A 20,641-nucleotide genomic window follows, 5' to 3' on the forward strand; every position below is an offset into this window, starting at 1 on the left:
AGTGGTGCGTGACATTTACAGGCTAGCACCTTGTATATTACAACCACTTACTCCCCAATAGTATATTGTTGAATGTTTTGAGTGCCAGATCCTGTATAAGACATTTTAAAAAAGCCCCAAAATAGTAGTCCAATCAGGCTGTGTAAATAATGGGATATTCTTCAGAAAGACTGCTATGAAAGACCCTCTTTTAAAGAGGTTCTCTTCAACATCCTCAGGGCAACTGGACATTTAGGAATGTTTGAGACCTTTTGCTTGAATTGACAAAGTGTAGTATAACTGCTCTTGACTTTGTTGGTTTGGGTTTTTTTTGTCGAAAGCTCAACAAAATGATGTAATTTTTGTACCAATATATTTATTTTTGCCAATATACGCATGAGGAATGTAACGAAGTGGTGTTGTGCTGCAGGTAGCTCAGCAGATGTTGAAATCAGTTCCAGTTCCTGAAAACAACTTCTTGACAACATAGTCTTAGCGTTCACAATGACCAAAACCTGTGGGATTCATCTACATCATTCTGACAAAATATACTCTCTTTCCCCCTCTCTTTCTCCCTCTATGTTGTAAACTCTCAGCCTTACTTGCTTCCTTGTACTTTATGATCGTATGTGCCTGCATGCTTATAGCCAGATACATATCCTGAAGCATCCACCAGATCTTCTCGGCCAGCTTTGCCTTTTCCTTTCCCACTGGGATCAAACCTCTCTTTGTGAGAACCCGTGAATTTTGATGTATCTGTAAGGCGTGATACAGTTGGAGATGAAATGGCTTTCTATTGGAAGAGAGAAAAACAAAAAAAACACATCAGAAATAAATTACTCTTAATACAGATATTTGTACTTGCTGTCAACATCTAAATCTTTACTAATGATGGAGACTATGTAAATATCTACTCCCAGCAAAATGACGCAAAAAATGTTTGTTTCCTGCCATTACATACAATGACAACAATCATAGCCAAGAAGAAAATCGTGCAAGTTATGTCAAAAACTTCTGGAACAGTCTTTCAATATGAGGATACTTCTGAGTAATAATCAAGTTCTAAGCACCAAAGATATGAAGAAGTCATAGGGAACAGCCATGTTCAAAATCCATTACATCAAAATCCATGCATAAAAGTCTGGTTCTACCAATACAGAAAAAACAAACCAATACAGATAGGATTAACTGCTTCAAGAGACAAATTTATTCTAAACTCTAGGATTCATGACAAAAGTAACAAACTAGAAGGACTGAAAGTTATTTTCAATGTTGGCAAATTAGCAGTCTATGAAATGGGATTGAGCAAAGACTTTCCTCTACATTGCTTCCACTGAGTCGTATCAGGCTATTTAACAATCAAAGTTTTGCTGTCAATGAGACTAAGAAAATTTGCCTACACTAACAGAAAGAAAAAGAGATTTTGCAGAACAATACAGGCACATGCTAACCTGTGTGCTTGGACTGGGAGCAGTCCCTTTGATCCTTAAGTTTACATTTTAAAACCAGAAGAGAAAGGGCACTAAAGGTGAAGGGAAAACACAAAAGATTTTTGCGGAGTAGTGGAAATGGAGCTAAGATAAACAAAGACTGATAAAATTTGTGTATCTTTCTTGTGTGCACTACCCTGTTAGGGTGCATTTTAGAGACAAAAGTGACATGGGCTTTACTGCAGTGAAGTAAATGCTCTGGGAAACTTAGATTTCATCAAAAACCTCATTCTCCCTCTACCCATCCTCAGCCCAAATAAATGCTCATTAATGAGAACTAACAAACAGGCTCTTCCATAGGATGACATATGTCGAGTATCTTTTAATGCTGAACATTAAAAGATCAGAGACTTGTAAAAGATGCTCAAATCTGTACCAATAGGAACAGGATACTTGGATTCAGTTAGACTGGGAATGAATGCTAATAACGTGTACAGCATGGAAGCCACACATCCTCCACACCATTTAAATAAAAACTGTTTTGAGGGAATTTGTCCGCATACATAACTACTTAATGAGAATCTCAGGTTGCAAACTTACTGCTTTTCTCCCTCCAAACATACCCGATATGTGAGACGCACAATATCGCACTGCTCTACAGTGTTACTTTCACATAAGGCCCTGAGGGGAAAGATGGTGTGGAGGTGTGAGTTCTGTCACTATCTGAAAGAAAATGACAACTGGAGCATTCATTTCTCAACACAGTATTGCTGAATGACATCTAGGGACTTTTGCCTTGCAGTCTCAGAGTATTAATTGCAGAAGTGCTTATTTTTCTACATTGAAAAACGGAAATTAAGACATCGCTTAGGAAGAAGTATTGCTTCTTAATACATACAGTTTTCTTGTCCACATTGGCCTGCTAGCACCTTATAACCAGGAAACCTGCATTCACAGTAGAGCTAATTAAAAAAAACAAACCCTGTGATCAGTAATTGTATTAGCAGCCCAGCTAGACAAAATGAAAATGCAATAGAAATGTATAAGCTGAGACATCAAAAGCAGCAAAAAAAAAAACTCCTGGCCTGGTGTCCATTTGAGAATTTATTCTTTCTGTTCCTCAGGGTGTTTGTGTACAACCTGTTCGATTTACTGAATAACGCAACAGAACCAAAGGACTGTCTGCTCACCGGAAATTACTCTGACAACTCAGGGAAAACACAGAAACACACTTCTGTAAGATTGTACAACCTGCTAGCTTCACCCTGGCCAGAGGCACTAGGAATTCTGTGCTATTTTAAGCCTTATACTTGCGAACCACTGTTTTGTTTGGTAAGTGAAGGGAAACACAGGGGCTTGTACCTTGAACAAAAATCCTGGCACAAACCATCAGGAATAAGCTTTTATATGGTGCAGTGTTTCCTGTTATGCAGTGTTCACGAGTAAGGACCCAGCCACCACTTGAAGACAAACTGACAGACTGCTTGACTGAATAAAGTCTTCCACCAACCACCATTTTGAACCGTGAAGCATCTAGATTAGGGGGCAGTACCTGTGTCTCGCCTAACTCGTATAAATACTTGGGGTCCCCATTTCATTTTAAACCCCTCACAGGTCATAACAGCTGCAGAAGCAAACTAATAAAGACTGACTGTAGGATAGAATACATGTGGGCAAGTTTCTTATGCATGTTTAAGTTATTACTAGATCATTCTCCCTCCAAAAGAACATATGATGCTTCTTACTAAAGTCATTTTCTTAACTATTAACACACTTCTTGTGTGCTCTTAACAAACTTACTAAAAAAATGAAGAAAAATCTGTGACTCTCCCCATGTAAGCCAGCAAGGAAAAAAGTTAGGGCACGATTCTTGCCAAAGGATCTTTCATCGTTCCTAACACCAGAAGAAGTTGTTGTAGAAGATGCAAGACAGTTTATCATATAATCAAAGGACTAAACTTTGCTCTGTGTTTACTTATATAACACTATTGCTAAACGCCACAGGATGGTATCAGTGATAAACGTGTTTGTACTGTAAATATGGCAACACTCTAAATGCAAGACAGGGGCAATATTCAGTATAAAGTTAATCCAACTTAACATGTATTTACTTTCCTTGTATCTAATCACCACTGCTTTACAGAAAAGCAGTGTTCTCTAAATGTGCATACACTCCACATTCTCACATGAAGTCTCAGAAACTTGAGGAACGTGTTGTTTACATCAAGACAGTATGCACTCTGATAAGACCACAACACAGATGACTTACCAGAAAAAAAATCAGGTGCATCCTAACAAGATGGTAGAAACAAGGTTGCAGTGTGATACATGAACCTTTTGTTTTCCTGTTAGTCTACTGGGAAAACAGCGACACATTTCACAGAATCACAGAATCATAGAATCGAAGTTGGAAGGGATCTTAAAGATCATCTAGTTCCAACCCCCTGCCACGGGCAGGGACACATCCCACATTTCAAACCAACAAAGAAAACAGAGGATGAGCAACATTGCAGGAAGCTTTCTTATCCATCCTGGGTTGAAAGAGCACAGGATGTTGGATCACTGTTGTTCTTGCTCTGGATTTGTGATGTTCATTGTGCTGGGGCTTTAGGTTGGGCTGAACTGTTTTTCAGGACAAAAAGACTGGATGGCCTACAATTCATGGAGGCTGAAGTAAGATCCTGAAGCAAAGGACCAGTCTGTAATTACTATTGTCTCTTAAAGGTCATGAAACATCTATCCAAAACCTAGTTTGTCATTGTCAATCATGAAGAACCCAGGAGACATACTGATATCTCAGCAGTGAGCATCCCTTGTCCTCTGTGTCCCACACACACAGGGGACGCAACGTGTGTGCCAAAACGTGACTGATTTGGCGCATGCATCTTTGTGCTTGACTGTGAGAGTGTGAGTGAATGAAAACTATTAGAAAATAGGTATATATGAATGAGAACCAGCTTAGTAGAGACTTTGCAAATAAATTTTACTTTCACCTTCTGTAGGATTTTGCACTGAGTGGAGTTTTTGGGTTTTGTTTGTTTTTCCCCATTAATTTCCCTTGATACTTCTCTATTTGGAGCTTACCAGTCATCTGTCTACAGATTTCCCATCCCCTACTTCCAGCTGGTGTCTCTTTCATAACGCTGTTACGTCCTCTGGTGAAGATTTGTACTAGGACTAACATGAAAACTTTCTTTTATAACTCATTCTTCATCTGCTAGAGCCAAGTGTGTTCCAAGTGCAATGGCAATATAGCAAATGGTTGAAATACAAAAAATAGCTCTATGTTTTAGCACCCTTTTCACATTTCTCGAAAAAAAATAAATATCACACTTATTTAGTAAATGACTTGGGACAGTGATTCAGACCTTTGGTTTTCCTATCTATTAATTGAAAGTTGATACGTGTATGTTCAGGGAGAAAGAAACATCAACATTCAAAGTAAAGGTAAGTTAACACCAGAGATTAAAAAACCAGTCTTTTTGTCCTGAAAAACAGTTCAGCCCAACCTAAAGCCCCAGCACAATGAACATCACAAATCCAGAGCAAGAACAACAGTGATCCAACATCCTGTGCTCTTTCAACCCAGGATGGATAAGAAAGCTTCCTGCATCGCAGGAGTCACAGTATGTAAAATGACCATAAAGGCAGTAGCTGCAAGGCAAACATTCTTTCTCCGAAGTTTTTTTAACTGAACAAGAACTGCAGTCTTATCCTAAGTTGCATGTGAAGTCACTGGTGCACCCCTTCCGACATGTGACAGAACATTACAATTGAAAGATGGCAACCCCTGTTAGTTTCCTGCTGGCACAATTTCTATGAAATGGGAGGCTCAACAGTACAAAATTCAAGCAATTTTAATTCCTTGTATATTATGCTCTCACTCCCTGAACTGATTCATCCACATAAAAGACCAGAGATAATGAGATGCCTGATAATGTTTGGTTATGCAGAACACCCCATTTCTCCTTTTATGTTTCTTATGACAAATGCATATCCATTAAAAAGAAAATACTACTTCCTCTTTAAGGTCACGTGAACATTACATAGAAGGGCTGGGGCAATTTAAGCATCCTGCTAAGATGCCTTCTTTTAAAAAAGCCTTTGTAAATACAGACTAGAATACACAAGGTCTTCACATTTGTCTTGGACTCCTCCTCAACCAGAAGCCGCTAGTGGTACTATATATCATAGAATCATATAAAGGTTGAGGTTGGAAGAGACCTCTGGAGGTCAACTGCTCCAAACACCCACTCCTTCATCTACAGCCAGTTCCCCAGGATCATGTCCAGATGGTTTCTGAATATCTCCAAGGATGGAGCCACAACAACCTGCCTAGGTAACCATGACAGTGTTTGGTCACCCTCACAGTGAAAAAGTGTTTCCTGATGTTCAGAGGAAACCTCACACGTTTCATTTTGTGCCCGCTGCCTTTTGTCCTATCACTGGGCACCACTGAAAAGAGCCTGGCTCCATCTTCTTTCATCCTCCCTTCCGGTATGAGATTCCCCCTTGAGCCTTCTCTTCTCCAGAATAAACAGTCCCAGCTCTCTCAGCCTTTCTGCATAGGAGAGATGCTACAGTCCCTTAATCATCTTCATGGCTCTTCACTGGACTCTGTCCAGTAGCTCTATATCAGTCTTCTACTGGGGAGCCCAGAGGTGAGCGCAGCACTCCAGATGTGACCTCACCAGTGCTGAGCAGAGGGGAAGGAGCACCTCCCTTGGTCCGCTTGGCAATACCTTGCCTAATGTGGCCCAGGATACCAGCAGCCTTCCATGTGGCAAGGGCATGTTGCATGCTCATGTTCAACTTGGTGTCCACCAGGATCCCCAGGTCCTTTTCTGACAAACTCCCTTCCAGCTGGGTGGCCCCCAACATAAACAGGTGCACGGGGCTGTTCCTAGCCAGGTGCAGGACTTTGCACTTCTCCTTTGCTGAACTTCCTGAGGTTCCTGTCAGCCCATTTCTCCAGTCTATGAAGGTCCCTCTGGATGGCAGCATCTGGATGATGTACCAGCCATTCCTCCCAACTTTGTGTCATGAGCAAAGTTGCTGACAGGACACTCTGCCCCACCGTGCAGATCACTAATGAAGATGTTAAACAGGACTAGACCAAGTACGCCCCCTCCGAGGTACACCACTAGTTACTGGTCTCCAACCAAGCATGTCCCTTCCGAGGTACACTGCTAGTTACTGGCCTCCAAATAGACTTTGTACCATGAATCACCACTCTCAGAGCCAGGCCATTCAGCCAGTTTTCCATCCACCTCGCTGAATTGAAACTCCACACCACTGTCTGCTCATCCAGCCCCTACAGCAACAGCTTGAGGGGCTACGAGACTCTTATGAAAGACCATGTCAAAGGCCTGACTGAAGACCAGGTAGACACTATCCACTGCTCTTCCCCCATCTACCAGGCCAGTCACTTCATCGTATAAGTTTATCAAGTTGGTCAAGCATGACTTCGCCTTGGTGACGCCACGATGACTACTACTGATAACTTTCGTGTGTCTGGAAATGATTTCTAGGATTAGCTGTTCCATCACTTTCAGCGTCCTAAGGTGACAAGTTTATTCCTAAAAGATTCCTTTATGTGCTGAAGCCTTATTTTTAGTGAACTGCCTTTATGAACCAAATGTGCACCCAACTTGTTTACATCAAAATGCTGTTTCTGGTTATGAACAACAAAACCAATTATGGAGACTAAATTGCAATTGAGCAAAGGGCAAGAATAATTAACAGGGTAGTTGGGAGCTCATCCTTCCGTGCAACCCAGCTGTTCATTACTAATTGCATGTAAGCAGTGGGAGGCAAATAAAAAAAAGGGAGGGCTGGGGGAGCTGACCATCCCTCATCAGTGAGGGAAAATGTAGGAAGAAATATAGTGAACAGCACAAAGGGCTAGATGAGGACAATTTTCATCTTGGCAAGTCAACACTCTCCCTTCTTTTTCACAATGAATCACAGACAAATGATTCTGTCTTGTCATATAGCAATTCTGCTTGAACTGTTACTACCTACATTAAGTTATATAATTTCTCTAGTTCCATTTTTTTAAAGGCAATAAACTACTGGGGGTCAACCTCCTCGTTTCCTTTCTGTGAGCCCACAGAAGCCTCCATTTTCCTTCTCTTACTTGCATATACAGTTAAGCACATAGTTTGCATATCACAGAAGATACACATAACATTTTTGGTTTTTTTAAAAAAACTTTCTCTTTCAGAGAAAAGTTTTACTTAGCACAACAGAATCAAACATAATCCATGTATAAACTCATTTTGGAACACCAAAGGTACTTTCCAAAAATATCAAGACTTCTGCTCTCCAAGACTGACCATTCTTCCCTTCACTCACTTGTTTCCATTAACACACGCCAGCAGCTATAATTTCAGCGTCTTTGCCTCTACCAAAAGAAGAGATCACTGACAAAGACCTGTTCAAGCTTGTATTTTTGCTGATATTTTGCTGGACCATCGTGCTCCCCCTAATGATAAAAAAAATCTTTTAAGAATGGCTGTTGCTCCTTCACTGTCAGTTTCCAACCAAAGATGTGGTTACATGACCTCCAAGTTCAAGGGAACATCTCAGATGAGGCAGGAAAGGTATGTATGCCTCCCGCCTCTTTCAACTGAAACTCCTCTCACACCAAAACCTCACTGAGAAGACCAGAACAGGCCACAGTCTCAGAAGCAGTTAGGGGAAATAAAAAGAATTTTTATTTAGAACAGTAGATTTGCTAATTTAAAGCAATCGTGCATTTTTTGTTAGCAATTCAGTATTTTTCCCCGCTTTGCACAGAAGCTTCTCCAGTCAAGTCCTGAACCCTCCAAACATGGAGGGCTCCACAGCGTCTTTGGGCAACTTGTTGCAGTGTTTGATCACACCCGGGGTAAAAAACAAAACGTAACAAAAAAATCCAACATCTCATTCAAATTACAAATTACCCATGTTCCAACTTCTATCTGTCTGAAACAGCCCTCGTACCACAGACAGGAAAATGAAAGCTGTAGAGTCTTTTTAAACCCTGACACCCTTAACAACAGTGCCACATGCCTTCCTGCTCCTTTCTTATAAAAATACCTCTGCAAACTCGGGCAGATTTTGCCCTCTGTTTCAAGATAAATCAAAGAGCAGTTTGCAGAGCAACTGAAACATTCCATTTCATCAGTTTTGAGAATAAGTTTCAGAAATGTACTATCAATCTTTAGGGATCCTACAGTAAAAAGGAAATGCGAGCACAGAAATCTAGCTAGTACATTCTGTCAACACTACTGCAGAAGAATATAGCAGTTTGCTGAAGAAAAATACATCCACTGAAAGCTACGCTGTTGCACTGGCTTACCCTGTTTGCAGCAGAGAAACTGCACCGATGCAGTTCAGTCAGCATAAATTTTATTAACTCAACAGGACTTCTATCGGAACTTTGGCATCAAAGGCTTAGAAGCATGCTATGAAGCTTGTGCCATAACCCTGAAAATAGGGCAACAGTGTAAGACTAAAAGATTACCCACGCTTTCAGGACGCTTCCTTCCAGAACAAAGCTGAGGCAAAGAAGAAGGAAGACAATTCAATGCTGCTAGGGCTGTGTTCTTCATTTTCTGCCAGCACTCATTACCATCCTTTTCACAAAGCGCTCAGGTTAAAACACCAAGCCAATGCCAGGAAAGCTGGCGCATTCGCCTGGCACGATGCGAGAGGCTGGACAACGCGGTGAGTGCAGCAGCACACAGCTGCGGCTGCACCGCTTCCACTTCTGCAGCGAGCACAGCCTGTGGCAAGCTCCCCTTAGCTGGGCGCCACGCGGCTTTGCACAGGACGTGGCACCATTCCCAAGAAGGATCTCCAGAGCCAATTAGCGGGAAGTCAACGCAGCAAGAAAAGCTGCTGGACTTCAGGAGTATCAGACATTCAAAACAGACGTGAAGCGCAGAGGTTTTCACCACGCACTCCTCTCTCCACTGAAACAGCTTGCCTGAAGATGTTGTCCGCTGCTTGCCATCACTGAGAAAGACTCACGTTTGACTTAAAGCTGTTCTACAGCTTAAGCAGAAACTTCCTGGCTTGACACAAAACACTGCAGTAAGGTTTTCTGGGTTGTTTTTGCCTGAATTACCAATGTCCAGATAGTGCAGAAACATTCCCTTCCTGCCTTAGGTACTGTGTCTTTTTAGTAACCGGTGGATCAAAGGAAGTCTTGGAGGCAAACACCACCTGACAAAATGGCAGGCTGCAAGCATTTCCCAACTCACACGCTACATCATTAAATCAACGATATTAACACTCTGACGGGAGCGCTGCAAAAATTGGTGCCGGCCGTTCAGGACACAACGCTGCTCTTCAAAACAAGCAGCAGCCCAGTAACAGTACTTGCGCGCAGCAAAGCAGCGGGGCGCTGGGAGCGCCTGCACTGCCGAAAATGCTGGCAACGGGCAGCAGGTGAGGTGTCAATATTACTCCTTACCAGAACGGTACATGTTTTAGCCGTGCTCTTCCTGGCTACACTCTGTGAACTGCAATCATCCTTCTGAGTTCCTCACTGAAACTGGGTGGCTTTCTGTATTTGCTCCTTCAACCATAAAATTTCAGTATCTAATCTTGCATTTCTTCCTAGCAAAGGCTGCCACAGAGATCTGTTTATGTAATTAACATGTTCAGGGAGCCTTCAGAATCAGCACCAACATTAGCAATCTTATCAAGGTTTTCAAAATTATGTATTACCTGGTAACACCCAGACCCTTTGTAAAGGGCGAGAACCTAAAACTGTCTACAAAATGTGAAAAAAAAAAAATTCTAAAGGAAAGTTTTTCAACTTTCAAGTGATCAAGTTTCAAAGAACAATTTGGAATTCATTTGTATACCCACTGCTTATGACACCTAGTACAGCAATGTTGCCAGGGCTTGTTGACACCCATTATGGAACAGGGAAGCATAACTGCACGTGAGATATTCTGGATGGCAAAAGCTGTGATCCCCTGGTGGTCAGGGATGCCTCCTGTGACTGTTCACTCAAGTCTTGCTCCTATTTTGGCTAACATGCAGCCCATGCCAACCGCGGCCTGATCTACGCTGGGTGCGGCACCATTAGGTCAAAGCAAGGGCAAGACATCCGAGGAACACAATGGACAGGAGGAGATAAAGATCATTATGCAGCCATTATCACCTGCAGCTTGCTGTCTCCTGCAGCTAGAATCCCTGCATACTGATTGTCTGGTAGTCTCTTCATAATCCACTAATTTATGGAAATTGTATAGGCCAAGCCCCCAAACTGAGAGGTATAAATAGATCAGTTTATGCGAAAGATTTTTAATCTGATCCATGAGCAGAAAGACTTCAAGGCTTTCAGGCTTCCTGGTGTGATATAGGGGACACTTTCACCGTTAACAGAAGAGAAAAGGAGGAGCACCCTCACTGTAGACTAGAGTACCGTGACACCCCCTCCATCGTTATTATTCTTCCGAGCATTCAGTGAATGATTCATGTACCTTTTAAAGTCAGAGTCCAGATTACGATTATTTTATTGCGCGATGATTATTAAGAATTTGACCTGATCTGCAGAGGGTCCAGGTGACTGAAAAATATAGGTAACTGCAATTTCCGGTAATAGGAAAGCTATCCTAATTGATAGGAATTCAGTGTAACAGTAAGCTACACTAATTGCTAAAATCTTTCTATAATAATAAAGCTCTAATTATAACTACAAACCTGTGGCTTGTTCTCATTCTACCAAGGATCCTTAAAAGAACCTGCATGTCCCCATAGCATCAAGGTAGTGTTGGGTGACATTATCAATGACTTTTTCCCTTTTGTGTGGACATGAAGTTCAGGTTTAGCTGATTCTGATGGGTCTTGTTGATCCTCACCAGCACCCAGAGTACGATATCTATTCTGAAATTGGAGATCTGTAGGTGGAACACATCTGTGACTTCTTGTTGCTAGAAGTCACAAGCTCCCAGCCTTCTCCATCTTCATAGTCTCCATCCACTTGGTCTCCAGCCATTGCCCCTTCCTCACCTTGTGTATCTTGCGTTTTCCACAAATATCATGTCAGTCTCCTCTTCATCTTCCCCCTTAATCTGGAATCTCAGGGCCTTGAGCACAGCACATGTCCCACAGGAAAGGCCACCACTGCCCAGACCTCCAGGGAGAGACAGGAGCACTCTGCAGCATAGGACCTGGATAGAGGGCTCCTCCCTCTGGAGCCAAGGACTCTGATGTGCTAATGGTAGTCCTGTGGACTACTACTACTACATCTTAATAGATGTCCATGTGCTGGACAGTATGTCTTCCAGCATGTTGAGACCACCACTGTACAGTCTTCAAGCAGACTCACATAGTCTTTAGTGGAATTTCTGGGTCTCTTCTCCCAAGTAACAGGCGACAGGACAAGAGGAAACAGCCTCAAGTTGCACCAGGGGAGGTTTAGACTGGGTATTAGGAAACATTTTTACACTGAAAGGGTTATTAAGCATCGGAACAGGATGCCCAGAGAAGCGGTTGAGGCACCATCCCTGGAGGTATTTAAAAGATGGGTAGACATAGGGCTTCGACATACGGCTAATGATGGCTTTTGTCAAGTTAGGTTGATGGTTGGACTAGATGACCTGAAAGGTCCCTTCCAATGCAGGCAATTCCATGATTCTAACTGCTATGTCTCATTTGCTGCGCTCTGTGGGCCGCACTCTGGCTTCCTTGCTCTTTCCCTCACAGGTCCCTTTTTGTGAGAATACAATCCTGTCCCACATCACCATCACCCTGAGCACCCATCATCCAGTTGTTAAAGTGTTGTTGTTGCTGTGCTGCCCCGCCACCCACACCACCCTCACAGCAAATTTGACTGGACTGGGCCCTGAGCCACCTGATCTAGCTTTGAAGTTAACCCTCCTGTGGGCAGAAGATTGAATGAGATCATCCCATTGGGAATTTCATTCCCAATTGAAATTATTCTACAGGGGCAGGTCAGGGACTCTCTTGAATATACACTGAGGTTGAACTGGTTTCATTTTAAGAGCCAGCAACGATCAAAACAAGTATCTGTTCCACAGATGTAGAAATGCATTCAACATAAGCTACAGCACACAGCTTTTGGCACAAAAGAAAGAACCTCAGTCTTGCTCTTTTATAGGAGTGAGGGCAACTAAAAGGCCCTAGACTTCATTTACATGTCTGATTGTAAACTGTCAAAGATATATGATATGCACTGTATATTCTATTGCCGAATCACTACCAAGCGAGCTAATAAAGCTATGGCCTAATTAACCCCTATCACTTGCCTGTTGGTTTTCTTCCTGTGTGACCAAGCCAACCATACACCTTCCATTGCAGTTTAGAAAGCGGCCCAAAATTTCACTCAGTTTCACTGTCTGTCTGCTGAGCTTTCTCAAGCACAAGCAGGGATTTTCGTAATTCTACAACATTCTGAAGGAGAAGAAAAAATAAACAGAAAAAGAAAAAAAAATCTTCTATCACAACATACACCAAAATCCTTATTGTCTGATGTGAAAGTGAACTTCCCAGCCATCCTGTTGAAGCAGTGGTTTCCCCACGCTGCCATTCAGTACAGACATATTTGCCGTGCTGCCCACCCCCTCCAAACAGAGGGCACAAACCATGAGAAGTTAAGACACAAAAATCTCCTCCTGAAGTATATTTATCCACATGCCTCACTCAATCATGCTTTCAACTCCCTCCCTAATACGTTTAGACTAATGTGCCCACAGTCACACTAAAGTTTTCTGTCTGAAACCTGAAACAAATCTACGTGACCTACGGCAAAGCTGACCAGAGCAGGGCACACACTACATGGCATGACTGAGTTACGCTACAACAGTTTAAGAAAAGCTTCATACAACTCTGTCTAACCACACAGCAAGCAGTCCAACATAAAATTTCCAGAACATGGGCTTCCCAAAGTAAACAAAGCATTACAATGCTTGTATATAGATTTCAGACCTGCGTTCCCAGGTTGCTGGGTGGGAGAGTGGCTGTGTGTTTATTTATTTTAATACCTTTAATATCCAAGTGCCTGGGTCATTTTTACCACCTGGGAACTAAATTTGCATGACACAACAAACGTAAAATTTGGGGGTTTTCCCCCCACACACACTCCCAGCCTGTAACGTCCCTCCCTCCCTTTAAACTCTGCTTCCCGTTCCTTACTTTGCCAGCAAGCGAGAGAGAATATTGTGATATCCCCGCTCTCCCGTTATTTCTTCACTTCTTCTGCAACCCTCCCCAGGACCGCAGATACAACAGCAGTACAGGCAAGCCTCACACTGCTGGCTCATGCTCCCCCTCCATTCCTGTCCCCCTGCTGCTGGCACATTCATGCAGCTCTGCAGCACCTCCGTGACACTGCCCTGCATCTGCAAAGCTCTCTCGTCACCCTGTCGTCCACGGGGAAAGAGGCTGTCCCCTTATTAGCAGCCGCTGATCATTTTAATATCTGACTGCTGAAGTATTGAAAAAAGAATCAGGAGTGAGGCCTAGAAGAACGTGCATAATTCCAAGGGAGAATCCCTGGATAGATGAACAGGTTATTCCAACTCACTAAAATGAGCGGAGGACGAAATAAAAGTTCATTATTTTAAGTCTGTATCAAAACTACCACTTGTTTCAAATGAGAGTACAAGAGTAATAAAATAAAATCTTGTAAAAATCTGATAAATTGTACAACTCAAAAGAGATCTCTCCACTTGACATTTCCACTGTTCATTTGTGCAGAACCATTTTCCAGAAAGATTATTTACAATTAGATTTTCATTCACAGCTCTACAGCCAAAATTCAGGAGGATCACGAATTTTAATCACATGAACTAAATTGACTGAATTTTCCTACTCAAGTTGATGGTAAACACTCCAGTATCTCTGATACTCCAAGGTAAAAGCTTGCCTAAAAACTTGAACATTTAAAAGGACAGACAAACTTATGTAACACTAGGCTTTATAAGTTCCTTTATCATATTTAAAGCTTAACGCCAATATTTAAAAAAGAAAAAAAAAAAAAGAAAAAGAAAGAACACTATAGTTCTGACAGACTTGGAACAAACAAAAACCAAAGTCCAGATCACATGATAATTATTCCCAGATTCACGTGGTGTATTAAATGTATTTTAAGACGTCTTTGCTTTAGGTTTTTTGGTATTTCACACAGCGCCCAATAACTGTTTAATGAGGTTCTAAATTGATTCCCCTTCTACTCTCTTTGATTCGGATACACCACTCTTCATGAATGCCTCTACGTTCTAACCACACGCGGGAGCTCTTCCTGGATGTTCCTGACCACGCTGCTAGCTGGTACTGCAATTCCTAGCAGAAGCAATGACAGTGCCCCACAAGAACACACAGCAGTCAACTGCTGCCTCTCAGCTGTCACAGGATCTTTGCTCCCACTCCGCTCAGCACAGTCGTCGCCTCCAGGCCCACAGAGGCATGCTTTTTGGATTTGGGGATCGTAAAGGGAAGCAGGTGAATATAACAAGACTGCAGCAGAACAAAGGACGGCTAGAGCAGTCCATCCATTAGATCAGTAACATACCGTTACTCCAGATATAATCGGGGCTTTTCCTTCAATTAGTTTATATATTTCTTGAACTGCTTCCTCATCACTCTTGTCTTTAAATCGCTTCTTGGAGAGTTCTTGAAGAGCTTCCTTAAACTGCTCAAAAGTGATAGTTCTGGAAGACTTTCCCCTGTTGAAACACACAAGAATTGGAAGAAATTACAAAAGAGTACAACAGGCATTCCAAGAATAGCAGGACGGTTTCAGTTTACCACAATGAACAACAGAAAACTGCAAGAACAGGAAGAGCCATGCAGCCCATCTATGGTGACAAATAAAATATATCCCAGGAACTTCACTTTCTTTTTTTTGTGTACATTGGTAAGATAGCACTTTAGAAACTTCCCTGGATGAATGTTCAGAAATTCAGAAATAAAGAGGAAACAAAGGGACCTGGCCTGCTGTCAGAACGCCTGCAGCTCATCAAATCAAATATAGTCTCTTTTGGTGATCACATGTAAAGCTTGCATGCACAAAAGACAAGAACTGAAGCATTTTAGGTGAGTTTTGCTTTCTAATATTTTTTATTCCTCTTTGAATAACTGGTTATGACATATTATTCATAGGTCACTATTCATATACTCACAAGTAAATTAAGAGTGATACTTTGTGTAACGCAAACTATTGAAAAGCATTTAAAAACTTGAAATTCCTCCTCTATTAAAGACTGACAAATGTTCAAGTGATGAATGTGAATTCAATACCTGTTTTCCTGCTTCATAAAACATTCACAAGTTCATGGAAAACACAATATAGTAGTCTGATGAACTCATAAACCCGCCAGAAATTCAGAGCTGAAGACTTGCTGTTGTTTTCACTAAGAGGAAGATCGTATTTCCACACTGGTAAGTTACTTGCTTAGGCTTACTTTAAGTAGAGACAACCTTGCTATCGCAGTGTACAGTGCAATATCTGACAAGTAGAGTGGAAAATTCATGCTTTACAAACATCTACTTATACAGTCACTCCTGCAGATCTTTTACAGGCCAAAGAGTTCAATTGATAAAACTCTCAGAAAGAAACACAGCATTCACTACAGAGCTGTGTTTAACCAAAAGGCGATTCATGCAAGTCTGTTTTCTAGCATTTTAAAACATTCGGTTTAGGCAGGAGATAATGTAGTGGAGTACGCGCTGTTCCTCTCTTTTCCCTAATATGAAACTATTTTTAGCGTTCCTCATTTTAAAATTCAGTAGCGTTCCTCATTTTAGAATTCCTCATTTTAAAAATGGTACGAGGCCACAGCATTAAAACACAAATAAAATTTTTCTCTGCTATGAATTCTACCACACAAAAAAGCACACCTTTTGCTGCATTAATAAGTTACAGATTCCCTGATCTTTAGAACAAGAATTTACACACCACAGTTTAGCCATACGTTTTAAGCTAAAACATAACAGATCAAATAGAAATATTTTCAAAAAGATGTTATAATTCTGACGGTGATGTAACCTTAAATAGTACCATCTTTAATAGAAGACGATATTTTCAATTGCTTACAACATTATGAAACCCTCAAAGTCAAAGAAATATTTGAGAGTCCATGTTGCTGGGAAACATGCTACTACACGAGTTTTGCTTCCACTTAAGCCACTTCTTTTAATACTTCTTTTAGAGAGCATTTCAAGCAAATCAGAAAAGAAACAAAGCAAAAAACCCAACAAAAACCACACCACACAACCCAGACCAGTCCTTTCAACAGTGACAGCTGTTTATACAGGAATAAATGATCGATGCAAGGATAGAGAAAGGGTACACTGGCAATCGAAATCTCAGGCTAGAAAAACTATGCATAGAAATCTAATTTTAATTCAAATGCCACAAAGAGCCACTGCAAAGAGCAATTAATCTATCTCTTTATCATTGATTTGTCTTTGATATTCTCTCAGACACCTTCAGAGGTCAAATCCCCCTCAGTTGGAGGGTGCCTGCACTAATGAAAGGGAGAAGTGAGATTTCTCAGTTTTAGATACCAACAGTTAGGAATTGACTGCTACTTAAATTAAACACAAAATGAAATTTTACTCCAGGCTTTTAAAACAAGGAGAAACTCGTTATTCACAACAAAATTCAACTCTAATGCAACCCTTTAACATACCACTCATTACTAGTATCCTTTATTTCCTGTATTTATCCTTTATTTCCTTTAATCCCTACATCCTTCACACTCCCTATTTTAGCCAGAAATAAACTTTACATGTTTTTTGACCAGACTTTGCTGTTTGCAACTACTCGTCTGCTTTAGATGAAGCATATGCTTGAGTACCTCATGGAATTAGCTAGTAAAAGAACATCATGACAGTGGAAACGAAGACTATAATCCAGTATTTCATTAATCAGAAAGACACATTGAATAAACTGCAATTCACTACTTGGAATTTGTCCAGGATTCTCATTAATAGGATTAACGGCTCTCTTCTGACAAAACATGCCCAAGAACTTTTAACTACCTCAAGAGGTCAGGACTTCATTTTGGTTTGCTTCTCATTTAGAAAAACATGGCATTGGCAATCAGTACACAGCTTCAGCATAACACCATATGAGAAGGCCTGTGTTTATTACAGATTCACAGCCAAGTCTAACATACAGACCTTTCAAATGCAATCTTCTGTAGCACATACATTACCTGGAAGTCTCCAATCAGGACTGCCACAGTTTAGCCAGGATCATCACAACGGGAATGACCACTTTCAGCAAAAGCTGTTGAAGTTCATGTTGACTTCTTTTATTTTTATTAACACATGCAAATTTTTGGTTCTGCACTTATCAAATAGGAGAGGAAGACTTTTCTTTTTTTGGTATTAAAAGGAAAAATACATAAATAAGAGTGCCGAAAGGAACAAGACATGGTCAAGTCAATGGTAGCCATTCCTACCTTTCACATTTGGTCTTTTCCCTGTCTCACTAACATGGGGAAAGGAAATGAGGTTTTTTTCCCCTCCAATTTAAGGTGTCACCAGTAATTGGATACGTACATGAGCAATGTAGTATTGCTGCTGGACCCAAAAGAAAAAGGAATGTGCATTATGACAGATATTCTTTACCAGCAAAAAATATTAAATTGGAGTGACACTAAAAATGGGACTGGGAGTAAAGGAATTTTTGGAACTATATCCCAAGTAAAAGTTTCCTAAATAAAACAGCTTTCATTTTGAAATTCGTTATCTTTTCTACACTCCAAAAACATACTCTCTCCCTCTCACATCTATTACAGTATTATCAAATCAATTTGAAAAGCATCATAATTGACTGAAAAATTCTACAGTTGCAAGGTACGCCAAGTCTGGTGGAAAACCCTAAGAACATAACTCTTGATTAACTCACAATATGTGGCACTTTTGGTACGCTATGTACCATAGCATCTAAATTACCAAGTAGCAATGCTACAAGCCCTCCTGTCTCTAGACGCAGGTCTCAAAGAACTCTGAGCAGCTGCTGTCATCGTTACTCAGCAGAACAGCATGCTCCTACCCTCTCTTCTATCTGTACAGTCATGGGTTGAATGCAGAGGAGAAAACAAACTGAGCAGGTAGAAATGACAGAGGCAAAGTCTCTCAACAAACCTACGTAGCTCTTGACTTACAAAACTCTGAAGCCACAGGACCAGCCCGCTCCAGGTCCACAAAAACACCCTGTGAAAAAGGACTTGGGGGTACTAGTGGATGAAAAATTGGACATGAGCCAACAATGTGCGCTCGCAGCCCAAAAAGCCAACTGCATCCTCCTGGGCTGCAGCAGCAGAAGTGTGTCCAGCAGGTCGAGAGAGGTGACTCTGCGAGACCTCACCTCTAGTCCAGCTCTGGGGCCCTTGGCACAACAAGGATGTGGACCTGTTGGAGCCAAGTCCAGAGGAGGGCCACGAAGATGATCAGAGGGCTGGAGCACCTCTGCTATGAAGACAGGCTGAGAGAGTTGGGGGTTGTTCAGCTTGGAGAAGAAAAGGCTCCAGGGAGAACTTATAGCAGCCTTCCAGTACTTAAAGGGGGCTTAAAAGAAAGATGGGGACAAACTTTTTAACAGGACCTGTAGCAATAGGACAAGGGGTAATGGTTGTAAACTAAAAGAGTGTAGATTTAGACTAGATATAAGGAAGAAATTTTTTTATGATGAGGGTGGTGAGACACTGGAACAGGTTGCCCAGAGAGGCAGGAGATGCTCCATCCCTGGAAACATTCCAGGTCAGGTTGGACGGGGGTCTCAGCAACCTGATCTAGTTGAAGATGTCCCTGCTCTTTGCCGGGGGGGAGTGGGGGGAGGCGGCGGGCAGGTTTGACCAGATGACCTTTAAAGGTCCCTTCCAACCCAAACCATTCTATGATTCTATGAAAAATGATAATACTATGATCACTGCATGACACACAAGGCACTCTTACCCTCAGTTTATTTCCACCATTTTTAGTGCTCTGTTCACATTCAGGAAGCTGCTTCCTGACACCAGCTTTCCAGAGGTCATGAAGTTAAACTGAAAAAAAACAACTAAAAAACCACAAACAAACCAGTTTGTTTCTATTAAGCAATTGCTACAAAGAATCAGCTTCTTTGTGTATATTTGTAACTTGTTTTTAGAAGCTCATTATAAATATCTCGTTTCCATGGGAGTAGCAAAACAAATAGATTAACTTTCATTTTCCAAGTGTTACAAGTTCAAACAATTTGCCTACAATTAAGTATGCCAAGGGTGAGCTCTCAGCTATTAACACTCTTCTCTTAGGTTTAGCACTCTGTAGAGTTAATAGAGACGTAGAAAAACGACAAAATACTGTACATTAAAAAAGGGGAAAAAAAGATTAACGGAATAGAAGGAATGTGTGAATACCTACGGAAATATGATATAATCAGACACTAGAAATGCAAATTAAAATTATTGACCAGAAAATGAGACAAAATGGAAAACAGTAACGATAGAGGGAAGGTGGGGAAAAAAGGGCTTTTACGAAAACAGATGTCGTAAGTTTGGCCACATTCATGAAAAGAACAAAATATATATGAGAGACATTAATAATGTAAAATTTTTTAATCCCTGTACTTTATTATGGCACAAATAAACCTTTATATTTAGGAAGGACACGTTCTTTCATGCTATTCTATTTTAAGCTCTGCTTCTTACAAAAAAACTTCTCCAATGTCCTTCAGTGGAGGAAACAGTGTATTTATGGTACACTCATGAAAGTTGCTTGTATCTATGCCCACAGACTGAACATAGTCAGAAGAAGTTTAGGAAGCTTCTCATCACTTCCCCTTCCTTGATGGGTCTCTTCACATGTAACTACTACAAACAGGGAGATTCCGAACTAAAGCTTGAATTCCTCCGTTTGCTCTTGGGAGCCTAAATTCATACACGTAAAAGCATCGGTTCTGAGCCTGGGTATCAGCATAGTGAACATCAAGTGTAAAAGCCTAAACATTGGCTCAAAGTAGATTTCAAGAGCAAGTGTTGCAGTTTTCATTTGTAAATATTACTACTAACAGTGTCCCGTGTTCATAAGATTAGAACAATACAGTGTGAAAACGTAATGTTGCAAATTAATACTTCTGTGTTATCTGGATTTGAATACTCTTTGGATTAACAGTTGTCTACAATTTTAGCTGAAAAGACCCCACATATCCAATACACAAAATTCTTGACCGATATTAGAAATCTTTAACTTCATAGTACCATTATAGTTCAGCA

General features: G+C 41.1%; 1 protein-coding gene across 1 annotated transcript in view; it reads right to left on the reverse strand.

The window, feature by feature from the left end:
* Positions 1–338: 338 nt before the first annotated feature.
* Positions 339–20,641, reverse strand: part of TPPP (tubulin polymerization promoting protein) — a 57,827-nt gene continuing 37,524 nt past the window's right edge. Inside the window, exons 3-4 of the mRNA XM_074575690.1 lie at positions 14,947–15,100; positions 339–772 (exon numbers count right to left, since the gene is read on the reverse strand). Of these exons, the coding sequence (XP_074431791.1) occupies positions 578–772; positions 14,947–15,100 (349 nt within the window). The 3' untranslated portion in view covers positions 339–577. The remainder of the gene's footprint in view (positions 773–14,946; positions 15,101–20,641) is intronic.

Source organism: Larus michahellis, chromosome 2, assembly GCF_964199755.1.
Source record: "Larus michahellis chromosome 2, bLarMic1.1, whole genome shotgun sequence".
NCBI lineage: Eukaryota > Metazoa > Chordata > Aves > Charadriiformes > Laridae > Larus > Larus michahellis.